We start from the raw sequence: 12642 nt of genomic DNA, 5'->3' as shown, positions 1-12642 counted from the left end.
TATATACCATTATCATGTCACACGATTGACTACTATACACAAATTAATGAAGCTAATCTCGTGGCATTGAACACTGCACATTGTAGGTGGTAAAATTGCTGTGATCGGTGGCTGTACTGAATACACCGGGGCACCTTACTACAGTGCCATATCGTGTTTAAAAGGGGTATGTACAATCCGTAACTGCTTCGAATCGAGCAGCTTGTGTGTAATTGGTTATAAAATGTCGTATATATTCGTTTTGATATTTGGTCCAGCACTAGACTCGTGATGCCTATACACCTTCATTGACACGACTCGCCCGCAATAATGTGTATTTATTTGTTCGATTGTCGCATTGTCTCTATAGCTTGCTCTCAGGCCCTATAATCAAGATTATGGTACCATTCATGTCCTGAATCACTCTTCGGGTGTATGTAGATCATTTGGTAGTACTGCATTGCACATTCTCCATGCATAAAGTGCACTATGCAAACATGTGGTATGCTTTAATTCCATGTCCCAGGGCGCGGATATTGCGCATGTGTTCTGTACGGCTGGAGCTGGGCCTATTATCAAGTCATACAGCCCCGAATTGATAGTGCATCCGTATTTGCTGGAGTTGTCCAGGTATAGTACACTGGTGTGTTCATTTACGCTTACAAACGTTGCAGGCCCTAGTTATGATTTAGATACATTTGAATTGTAATTTTTCTTTCCGTAATTGGCTTGATATCGCATACGTATAGGATTTCCAAAAAAAATCATCATTGCTGTTTATATCGGTACGGGTATAGATGTCAGCTTTGTTCCTTTTCTCGGCTCTCATAGCGGCTGCGTGGCACTTTGGTATTGGATACAAATCCGTTGCATATCCAAGACTGTCATATGCTCTTCTGTACCGTCGTTAAATTTACACCTGCGTTATATCTATCCACCAATCCGCACGGATGACGCCTGCTTACCCTCCGTTCCTGTGCGCCTCTTCTGTGCGTAGACCCGATAAGTCCAAACAGGAGTCCGTGACAAGCGAGATTCGCAAGTGGCTCGACAAGTTCGATGTGCTTGTAGGTAGGTTGTTCGTTGTGGTTACTTCCGATGTTGTGTTAGGACATACTGTACTGCGTCCGCCTCCCTCTGAGGCTTAGCGGAGAGTGTCTTCTGAGCACTCTGATTCTTCGTCTCTTTTGTCCTGTGTGTCATGTTACCACCTGTCCCAATCACGTGAAGAGTATCACCGCTATCTTCTGTGTGACAAGGTCAAGTTGTATCATGTATTCCAAGAGTATGCGAGAACTGCTGGCAGGAACTGTTTTAGTTGGCAAGGACATCTTCCTATACGCAGCAGCATGGTCCCGGGGAAGGTCGACCGCCTTGTAGCTCGTGGAGTTGTGCAGAATGTGCAATTCCAGAATAGACCTGGCAGGCCACTTAATCGGTGTTTTGCTACACACAAAAAAAAATGGTTAGATGTTAATTTTGCGGTTTTGTAGCGGATAAGAGCGAGCAAGTGTGCGCCTGTATTATGGAGTGTGAAAAGGAAACTGAGATGCATTTTTTGTTGTTACAGTGTATGCTGAATTTTCTGCCCAAGTTATGATGTGAGTGTACAGTCATTTGTATAAATCTTGATCGCGGCATCACACGACGATCTGGGATGTCACACTGGTTGCGACCAAAGTTTTGTTTGTAAGGAGATACTTAACGAAACTAAAACTTGATCTGAATTTCGATACGCTAGTGGGGCCTGGATTGGGGCGGAATGACTTCCTGCATGACTGTGTGGATGTTATTCTGACGGATGCGCGGGAGAGGGACATACCCATTATAGTCGATGCGGTGAGTTAGTCGTGATCTGAATGCAGGCACGCGCGAACGGGGGTGTGTTGTATTTGCTGAATGGAGAATCTGAGTGTCAAGAAATTGCGTAGTTGTGGGTTTCTTCTGAGTAGCTTCTGGGTGTATATTCGTGTGAGATAAGAATAATCAAATGGGGGAGAACGGAGCTCGCGCAGGTTTGCACACGCGCTGTGGATGTTTTGATCCGTGTCGTTTAATGCTCTTCATTTACATAGAACACTAAATGTGAACAACTCTCGTACCATCCGAAGTATGGATATGACTACCTATGCTGGTTGGTTATGTAGCTCATATCCGCCATTCTCTCGTCTTATACAGGATGGCCTGTACAATCTGACAAGGAAACCTTCTGTCACGCTTCAAGGATATCTCAGAGCTACGATCACGCCCAATGTCGCCGAGTTCAAGCGATTGATGGCCATGTATGGCCAGGACTATAATCAAGTAAGCTTATCGTAAACAATGACCTGCACTATGATCAAGTAAGCTTATCGTGAACCATAACCAGCACCATGATCAAGTAAACTTATCGTGAACCATCCTTCAGTCTAAGTGCACCCCCATATAGAATGGATCCAACTCATATATCATTTCGTATTCTATAGTTTGTCTCACCTTACCGACGTACCGCCTGTCTACACTGACACGGTGGTATCAGTGGCGTGATGTTGCTCTGCCACTGCCTATTGGATCTTCGTGTGTAAGGTAGTGTCGTTCTTGAGGCATGAGGTACTTGACACCTTCTCATGTCTTTGAACCACTGGAGCGATTCTGTAGACGCAATTCAAACCATGGCAACCTTCGTATATCTCGATCCCCTACGATTAACGTATTAGTTATCTCATTACGTTAAACAATGGCAGCCATCGTATATCTCGATTCCCTACGATTAACGTATCAGTTTTATCATTACGTTTGTTCTAGAACGACGAAATGAAGCCGGGAGATGATGCTGTTGCATTGAGCTGTAAAATGGGTGGCGTGACGGTTGTCCAAAAGGGACCGAAAGACATCTGCGCTTTCGAGAAAGGTCAGTGCCTTGCTATATGCAAAGTGTAATCATCTTTGAACTCTCAACTCGCTCCAACTCTCGCGCTGTTTCATCCGGTCGGAACTCTTAACACAAACATACGCTGTTGCTTATTACTAGACTTTGATAGATAAGTTAACAGTAGCACGTGACTTGAATGTATAGCGGAGTTGCAGTGCACGATGGAATCGTTATTTTCTCTGTCGATCTCGGCTCTCAAGATATGATATATGTGAAGGATCAGATCAGTAACACTATTATTCGCATAACTAAGTTCCATGGCCTGTCTAAGCCGTTCTACGCCCCAATTAAATAGGATTCGATGTATGCGACGAACCCGGTAGTCTCAGACGCTGTGGTGGTCAGGGAGATGTACTGTCGGGACTAATCGCAGTGTTCACAAATTGGGCGTACATGGCGCACGAAACTGATCCTACAACCCCGTAAGTGTTTAGGCTGTCGGAAGTTTATATATATACATATATATATATATATGTATATAAATATATAATATATAATATATATATATATATATATATGTATATATGTATATTGTTTATTGTTTATTGTATATACATTTACAATTATAGTATGCATTCGTGAATATTTAAAGCTATGCTGGTCCATCGATGTACCGGACTGACTATGTAAGAACGGTGGCTGTCATATCTATAGGTCGTCCGTGGCATTCCAAGAGCAAAGTTGTAAATAGGACTCATACATTCAGCCCAGCCTATAGATTTCGTGGCTTCGAGCTGTAATATCGACTTAAGTTTACCTATTCGTTTGGTCTTTCATACATTGCCTTATCCGATTGTTTGCGCCCAAGGTCGCTACTGGCATGCAGAGCCTTTGCAGGATGCTTGTATGTATTTTTTATTCACATCTATGCTGTACAATTATATATGTATGCAAGTTTCTACATATACATATACTCACATGCTGCACATGCTGGTCTATTGAGGTACTGAGACACTTGAAGATAGTACAAGCCTACAAAAGTACGCATCCGTGAATGTTATTTAACCATCCTCATATACATATATATACTAATATTCTTTTTCTCCAGTGGATTACCACAGTTGAACGGGGCCTTTGCCGGCTGCTTTATAACCAGACTGACAGCACGAAGAACCTTCCAGCATGTCGGACGGTCCATGGGTGTACCGGATATGATTGAGATGCTTCCACGTGTCCTACTTGATACCTTCCCCACTAAATATGGTATGCTTGACGACGACGACGACACATAGTGGAGTGAAGCATGTATGGGCTCATGCCACTGCAAACTTAGGCACTGAGGGTACTTATGTGTGTTGATAGATGCATGGTCCGTGGGTGTTTGAGAAGCCTCCTATGCATCTTACCTCACACCTCCCCACGAGGTATGGTATGCGCGATCACGTCAACGGGTAGTGGGGTGAGTCATAGATGGGGTGGTTGGGCTGCGAGGTGAGGCGCATAGGAGAGTGGTTGTATTGATAGGTGCACGGGTGTGCTGCGGAAGGCGATAAACCTACCTACCAAGAACACGCCGTGATATCCACACAGTGGCTTGGGCGTGAGGACCAGCTTTCGAACGTCATCCGAGATGGTTTTTATTTTTATTTTTATTTTCAAAATCGACACCATTAATGCCGATAGCTGTCATTTTAAGGCTATACTGTGCAGCGACGAAGTGGGCAGTGAATGCACCCCAAACACACATAGGGCGCGCGATGTTTACAGCTTTACAAGATATCGCTGGTAAGGTCAGAGAAAGCGCCGTTTGTCTGTGCTGGGCAAGGTACAGTAGTATTACAGTTAGGCAAGGTACAGTGTATTACAGTAATTGCGTGTCTCTGAGGGCGAGGCATGTGTAAACCAGAATGACTGGACTTTTATGTCTGGCGGGGGGGGTGGGCAATGGCCAACCATTTATAACTCAAAAAGATGCAACGGACGAGTCTGTCGCGGATGCATTGTTCAAATGTTCGGCGGCCCTCTACAGATGTTGTTGCGTACACTAGCAGATAAAACGTTTGGGGAAAACGTTCATCTCTGCGCCAAAACGAAGTATTTCGCTTTATTCACTCGGAATCGCTCGGTCTGCGGTGCTCTCCGGCATATAACAAGTGGCTGCATGAACATGCTACACGTGCCCAGCCGAATCCGTAGGACTCTTCAGCACACACTGCAAGTGACCTTACAGATGTACTAACGTAGAACAATCTGTATCACATCACATTGATCGCATCAGAGTGAAGCACGCGCCACCGGTCCCCGGGCGCCATAGAGTGCAAACTGTAAACTATTTAAACGACGCGGAGGATTCGTTGCAGTGCTGTGGCATAGTCCAATCGAATACGCTGTCGTGTAGATATGTCGTATGCTCTTTGTATAAAGAAGTATGAGCAACAGTTCTCATGAAAAGCAGTTTGTGTTGTGGTGTAGAATGGTAGCTCTGGTCGATAGGAGTACATTATTGTCCCTGACTGTGGTGGGTACCTACAATTTTTTTTTTGGATCAGACTGTTATCTGTATGCGTTCAAAAGTTTCTGAGACACGCGCGCCGATTCGCAAGACAACAGAAAACAACTGAAATTACCATACTGCTTTCAAGCGTTCACATACACATAACATCGGTACGCGCACGACAATATGCTTCGGCTTTATTGTGGTTGCCACCTTCACGTATGGATGAGATAGCCTTCAGCGTCATCTACCCGCGATGTAATTGCCAGAATCGCTACATAGACCTTCCGCGATAGTTCCTACGATCGCGAGTAGTGACGCATGCTTTAAGATGGGAACGTGGCCGTGTGAAATGGTCTGACCTTTCCTCCGCATCAACTATACAGTATACTAATTATCTAAAATATGACAGGCCTGGATGTGTGAAACTGACTGAATCTTGTAGGTACAACTGTTCACATGATGTGTACAACCCGACTGCTACACCCGTGGACTTCCCTGAGTTTGCAGAGCTGACATTGAATTAGAACACCCAAGTATAACTTGAGCCATTCACGGCTTGCGCGCTGTAACTCGCAAACCTCCCAGTGCACCCTCTGAAAACAGCGTGGACACAGCCTTGTAGAAGCGTAGCAGACCATCAGCAACATGTGGGCCGTACACACGCCTGTGCCTCTCCATCTTCTCCTCAAACATGTGGCATCTTGATGAGGTGAATTCGGTCCAAGATGCGGTTAAATCAGTTACTTGGACGTCAATAAAGCCGGCGCTCTGTAAGTCTTGTGTGTATTGTGCTATGCTGGTTAGTTTCTCGCAGTAAACCTCATCAGCCAAGGTTTCTGTCTCTACTTCGCTGAGGGCCCTGATCTGATAGAAGTCTTCGATCACTAGCCTACCCGACCCACTCTGCAGCGCATTATAAAACGACTGGAACGTTGCCGCTTTATCCACTATATGCAGCACCACCAGGAACGTAAATATTACCGTGAAACTGCCAACCTGGAAGCCGTTCTCCTTCAATACCTTCTCCTGAGCAGACGTATAGTCACCTTGAGGGGTACCGAACATCTCCACAAAGTCTCCACACAGATGCGTGACCTTCGCGCCCATCTCGCAGGCACGAGTCAGCCTTGCCGACGTTTCATTCACATCCGGCTGGAATTCGACCGCCAAAACCTTGCACCCATATTTGGCTGCCAGATACCTACTCGTGCCCCCTACACCCGCACCCGCATCTAACACTATATCTGCACATGTCAAATCAATCAACTGAGCTGCCTCCTCCACTGCTTGTGTGCCGTGGTAGTGGTACTGATCGTATCTGTTTAGCACATCCACAGACAGTGGCTTTGAGGCGTGTTCCGACCAGCCGGTTTCTTGGCGGAGGTCGTTGAGCACTCTGTCCGTGGCAGTGTACAAGCGCATGGTCTTGATATCCACCTCTGCGCTTTTCTTTCGTTCTGACATGATGATGAAGGTATATAGCTTTGTATCTGTTTTGAGTATCCTGATGTAGTGCTGATTGATCGTTACTAGGGCCCCCTTTCTCGTGACCTCGTGACTAGCTCGGTCAAACAGTATATTGAACAGGAAGTGATAATGATATCTAGTAAGAGTCCCGCTGCAAACGTCAGTGATAGCTAACTGAAAGTGAAGTGACGCATATTCTTTGCTGTATCTCAGTTTGAATCAGCGATCAAAACAATATAAATAGAGACATGCGACATCAGTCAGTGTTTTTTTAAAGGCAGTACTACATAATATAACTTAAAGCGTAAAACTTATCAGTGTTTACTGTTCTATTACTGTTTACCGCATTGTACTTTACACACTCGTTTATGCAGTTTTTATTTAGTCTATCTTTCAGTTTCAGTGTGTATCTTTGGCTTTTACTATTCACCCAATCATATATTTCGTATGCCTACCGTGTTACTCCAAAAGCTTTTTTTTCAGAATGCTCATACATACTCTTGTTTCCAGAAATCCGATAACTTGTCATTATTATAACTATATTGGCGTCTAATTTTCAGAAGGCTATGATATTGGGACTCATAATACACGTCAATCATAAATACTGTCGAATACATACATAGTTGTCTAGTTTGAACTTTTGAAGTGGTCAACCTGGGTGAGGCTCCTGGACTCTTGTGTGGCAGTATGGCTGTGATTCCTCGAGTGGGCAGCTTGAATGTTTGAACACAATTTATTGTACTGTTATACCGAATACTCTATTACCAGTGAATTGCCGTATAAAAATGAACTCTCGAACTGTAGGGGGGTCTATAGGACATATCCACGAGGACATTAGCGGTCCCATTCTACAGCTTTATCTCGCCTACAGATGGAAAATGCTTCCTAACTGTACTGGTCGATATACATGTTTGGATCACAAGTCAGTTAGTGTTCTGACACCGACAGAACTCGTTAAGGACATGGATAGGTGTGTTCCTATGACAACGACGAGAGCCTTGTTTATGAGATAGGGTGTCTCAGTACTTGCACGCCTAGGAATTGGTAGGCATGTGTCTACGATAGGCATATTGTGGTTTGAGATATGGAGACTATATGTGCTCGTATATCTAGGAATTAATATCTGGGACGATGAATGTGATGACATACTATCGCGTGATGCACAATTTAGTTATCGACCAGTACTATTCTCCCAGTAGCGTGATATATTATCTACTTATTCACAAGCCTTTTTAAATTGGCAGGTGTGAAAGAACGCATCAACACTTAATCTACGCATATTTATTGAATGCACTCATCTTTGCAGAGCACTCCCATCACATTCCATGTGATCGAGTGCATAGCTCAGCGCTGGATGGATTGCAGTATTGAAATACAATCAGATTTGATAAGTCATAGCCTTCTGCTTGTTTAAAGGGCTATGTATAAGTTTTTACGCAGACGTACGTTGCTGAGTCGCCAATCAGATGCATTTTGTAGAATATGCTGGCTTCGGTGGGTTGTATAATATTACGAACGTCAGATATAATCTCCTGGATAGATTCAATACTGACGCTATTGGCGATAGATTCAATACGGACACTATTGGCGGGTGTTGCTTAGCTAAAATTGCCCTCGCGCGTATAGCAAATGTCAGAGGAACAGTACACATAAAACCCATTTCGGCAACAGAGACGCTCAATGCTCATAGGCGGTGGCTGATAAGTCTATTATGTACGAAGAGGACAACTGAAACGTCCATACTATACAGTTAATACTCAGTACATGTCTATCCCAAGAATACATTTAGCGTAATTATGTTATATTATGCGTTCATGGCATCATTTTGACGATATCATTTTATATTATGATATATCAAGTATACATAGCATCACGTTAACCATACCATTGTAATTATGATATATTAGGCATAAATAGCATCACGTAGACGTATCCATTTCATATTATGATATATTGAGCGTACATGGCATCGCCTTGACGATACCATTTCATATAATGATATTAACCATGCCGTTTTATATTCCTGTATATTTAGCGTACATAGGATCATCTTAACCATACCATTTTGTATAGTGATATATTAAGCGTACATAGCATCACCTTGACCATACCGTTTTATATTGTGATATATTTAGTAAGCATAACATCACCTTGACCATACCATTGTATAATATGATGTATTGAGGTTTTAATTGAGCGTCATACCATCACCTGAACCATACCATTTTATATTATGATATATTAGGCGTGCATAGCATCACCGAGACGTTACCCTTTCCCGTAAAAAAGATCCTTAGTCTGAACATTTCCTTCAGTTTGGGCCCGTTTAATCCTTAGTTGCGTTTGCTCGACCGAAATGCATGTAAGTGGCGTGTTGTCCACCCTCCTTCTGCATTGGGCGTGTAGTATACTCCTCCCACTCACACCACACTCCCACATTTGAATCTGCGTGTTGTGTGCTCCTGTCATTCACCCCACCCCTCTCACATTTGTGCGTGCAGAGAGATAGGAGACCAATGGCGTGCCGTTTGCGTTCAATTCGATCTACCCGGGAAAGACCCGATATTGGTACACCCGCTGGATGAGCACAACACTACAGGTATAATCACATACGTAAAGGTGGACACACACGCCGATCCGGTGACCACTCGATATGTCCACACACTGAATACACCGTCCGGGTTTCGCCGCAAGTTAGAGGCGATTGGTATCAGTGTAAGTGATACGGCTATACATCTTCGTGCGCCTTGCTGACTGGTGCAAGTGTACCTACTACGCCTACCTTCGGTAGGACTACCTGGTTATCGGCATGCGTGTGAGTTATTTGCACCCACTCATCTTGATGCATCTTATATGCCAGTTGGATTGCGGGTAGTAGCCGTATATACAGACCTCTCTTACACTCTTGCAGATACACACACATGTACACTTGCATATACATATACATGTACACTTGCAGAGTGCCTTGTTGTGGGTCCGTAGAGATGTGCAGGTCTACAATACTACCGTCACCCGTCGATCGTTTCCTCCAGATGGTACTGCCATTGAGGACGACGTTGGTATGAGGCTGTGACTTAGTTTAAAGGTACCGTCAAGAGGCGTACGCACACACTCCTGCTTTGCTGGCCCAGGCGAAGTGATTAACCAGTGGCGTTAGGGTAGGTTTGCCTGCTTGTGTACTAGATTGAGCTCTCTCTAGCGTCGGATGACTTAATGACGGATGCTATTACACTCCTGGGGTATCTGGCCCTGCTAAACCCCTAAACCCTAAACCCTGTCTTGGCTACGGGCCCATCTATTGACCATATGGAAAGCGTTCATTGCAATAGCTATCACTACAAGACATCTAGAAAAGACGGGATTTTAAACCCCTAAACCCTAAAAGTCCATTTTAGGTAGTGTTAGATCCTCTCTTCTGCTGAGTTCCCTAGAGCTCAGTAAAAATCTGACATAGCCCATCCCGGACTATCCACCACACAGGACAAATTTAATACAAACAAGTTGGGTTCAAATAAATAACCCAAAGCCTCGAATTGAGTGCATTGGATGCGTACATTTTACGATGGATAATTCATTTTACTATGATGCGTGCGTTTTACTATGGATGCTTGCAGTCTACTATGGGTGTTGACGTTTTGCTTAGGATGCGCACGGTATACTATGGATGCGCACGTTATAATATGGATACATACGTTTTACTATGGATGGGTACATTTCACTATAAATGCGTACAGTTTACCATGTGTGGGGACGTTTGACTATGACTATGGATGCGTACGGTTTACTATGTATGGTAACGTTTTACTAAGTTCTTGTACACCAGGTGGTTCTATACTAATTTCCGCGTGCCCCCCATCGTCAGCTGCCATGACACACCGGTACAATGGCCTATGCACTGCTTCACAGCGCCAACGCTGGCCAAGAATACGGGTGTAACAGTGGCATAGTCTGAGCAACTAGGCGTATCGCATGAAGCGTCCGACTGCCCTAAAGCTTCAAGGCACACCCATCTTCAACCAGTCTAGACGTATCCCTATCTAAAGTAACCGGAAAACCATGCCTATACAAAGCAGGTGCCTCGGTCGTCCTACCAGGCCATTGATCCCTGTACCCGTCTCCCCACACACGAGACCAACTGTTGCGCAGTCGTCCACATATGTTTGCATGCTGTGGTCCTGTGTTCGTTTCTCTCGTATCTCTATAGTCCGTCGAGCACATAGCGCCAGGCTGCGTTGCGTGCGTATGGCTACTCATTCACCTGTAGTCTCTTGATAGCTTCGTGTGTCTCGGAAGTGCCCTGTACATACGTATCTGTAGTGCTATGCCAATCGTTCCGTGTTAACGAATGTGTGTCGTGCTTAGTTGCTGTGGCCTCTCTCTCAGTAGACTATACTGACAGACGTCACTGTCCCTGAACTGAGTCCTCAAACCCTAAAACCCTAGACTACGCTATAGAACTGATACATCATTCCCCCCCCCGCTCCGTTTCCGTAATCCCGTGCGAGTGTGATGGATTTGACCTCTGATAACCATTCACCAGTTAAGTATGCCACGCACCACTCAATGGGCATACACCCCCGTTAGTGAGCAGTTTGGTTGGTTAGTGAGCAGTCTGGTTGGTTAGTGAGCAAGTTGGTAGTTCTACCCTATCGAGGTATATTGATCTGTCGTTGGTGTGTATCCTCTGCGCAATCGATGGCCAACAACCCATGGCCGCACGACTGACTGACAAATCCATTCACCCGTTCACAGGTATAACGTGCATGCATGCACAGGAGATAAGTACAGTTGTTACCCATTCCGAGGGCCTATCTACACCACAGTTTGACTCACTCTGTAGTGAGATGCGACCGAAGAAGTGGGTACCCTCCTCGCCACGTGTATTGCTACATGCTACACGGCTCTAGTCTATAGTATAGAGCTCATGTGCTCTAGTCTATAGTATAGAGCTCATACGCTTTAGTCTATAGTATAGAGCTCTACGCCCATTCCGTCGGTAGAAGTCGTTTGTCCATGACAGCCATTGGCCCAAGCACACGTACACACGTGTACACTTGTACGCTTGCACTCTCGTGTGAGGTCTCCGAATGCCCTGTGAAGTGAATGGATACACCGGCTGACAAACCCAAGGGTTGCCCAACCCTACACCAGTCCGGTCTGTTCGGTTGGCAGTGCTTGTCTGGATGTAGAGAGAGCACTCTACGGGTGCCCATAGTATCGCCCGGTGATCGTGGTCTCGTATGCCTACACACACGAAAGAAACGAACCATATGAGCGACACAAACCTAAGTGCAGTGTCTAAGTTGTTTGTAGGGGACACGGTATGTGTGTATGATCGGCATCCGACAACATGCCAACCACTCTGAACTGCCCGAGAGGGTAAGCTAGAGCCACATCTGTCGCTCCAATACATATACATATGTACCTATTGAGTTGTGCATATGCATCGCTATCATGTGTAAACCTGGCATATATAGTTTATCTAGTGGGTACACCTCACTATTTCCATGTGTGCACTTATGAGTGCATCATCGCGCATACATACATACAGACAGACGAATGTGTAAACTCATATATATCCCTCATCACAACCCCCGTCTATTGACAGTACTCTGCTCACATTTGCACCATCCATGTGGTTCTGATAACTTGCAGGCAAACCAGCACAACACAACACAACACAACACAACACAACACAACGCAACACAACACAACACAACGCAACGCAACGCAACACAACACAACACAACACAACACAACACAACACAACACAACACAACACAACACAACACAACACAACACAACACAACACAACACAACACAACACAACACAACACAACACAACACA

The 12642-nt window shown here is 44.8% G+C and overlaps 4 protein-coding genes across 4 annotated transcripts; 3 read left to right on the top strand and 1 right to left on the bottom strand.

Moving 5' to 3' along the window:
• Positions 1-496: 496 nt before the first annotated feature.
• On the top strand, positions 497-4122 carry SARC_08902 (YjeF; the record flags this gene model as incomplete). Its single annotated transcript, XM_014297104.1, has 7 exons — positions 497-609; positions 977-1050; positions 1721-1818; positions 2158-2283; positions 2764-2869; positions 3186-3312; positions 3939-4122. 7 exons carry the CDS (start codon positions 497-499, stop codon positions 4120-4122), a joined length of 828 nt encoding a protein of 275 aa, XP_014152579.1.
• A 1281-nt stretch (positions 4123-5403) lies between these two features.
• Positions 5404-7138, bottom strand: SARC_08901 (hypothetical protein). The gene has a single exon (XM_014297103.1). The coding sequence runs from the start codon at positions 6789-6791 to the stop codon at positions 5877-5879; it is 915 nt and encodes a 304-aa protein (XP_014152578.1). The 5' UTR covers positions 6792-7138; the 3' UTR covers positions 5404-5876.
• Positions 7139-7424: 286 nt separating this feature from the next.
• On the top strand, positions 7425-8282 carry SARC_08900 (hypothetical protein). Its single transcript, XM_014297102.1, has one exon. The coding sequence runs from the start codon at positions 7580-7582 to the stop codon at positions 7805-7807; it is 228 nt and encodes a 75-aa protein (XP_014152577.1). The 5' UTR covers positions 7425-7579; the 3' UTR covers positions 7808-8282.
• Positions 8283-12064: 3782 nt separating this feature from the next.
• SARC_08899 (hypothetical protein) lies at positions 12065-12642 on the top strand (the record flags this gene model as incomplete). Its single annotated transcript, XM_014297101.1, has 2 exons — positions 12065-12115; positions 12450-12642. Coding segments are annotated over 2 exons (244 nt in total), but the record flags the coding sequence as incomplete, so codon positions are not given.

This window comes from Sphaeroforma arctica (assembly GCF_001186125.1).
Source record: "Sphaeroforma arctica JP610 unplaced genomic scaffold supercont1.848, whole genome shotgun sequence".
NCBI lineage: Eukaryota > Ichthyosporea > Ichthyophonida > Sphaeroforma > Sphaeroforma arctica.
This window is presented reverse-complemented; position numbering and strand designations above follow the sequence as displayed.

Coding starts and splice junctions, on each gene's coding strand:
- SARC_08901 (XM_014297103.1), bottom strand. CDS start 6,791: ATGTCAGAACGAAAGAAAAGCGCAGAGGTGGATATCAAGACCATGCGC.
- SARC_08900 (XM_014297102.1), top strand. CDS start 7,580: ATGAACTCTCGAACTGTAGGGGGGTCTATAGGACATATCCACGAGGAC.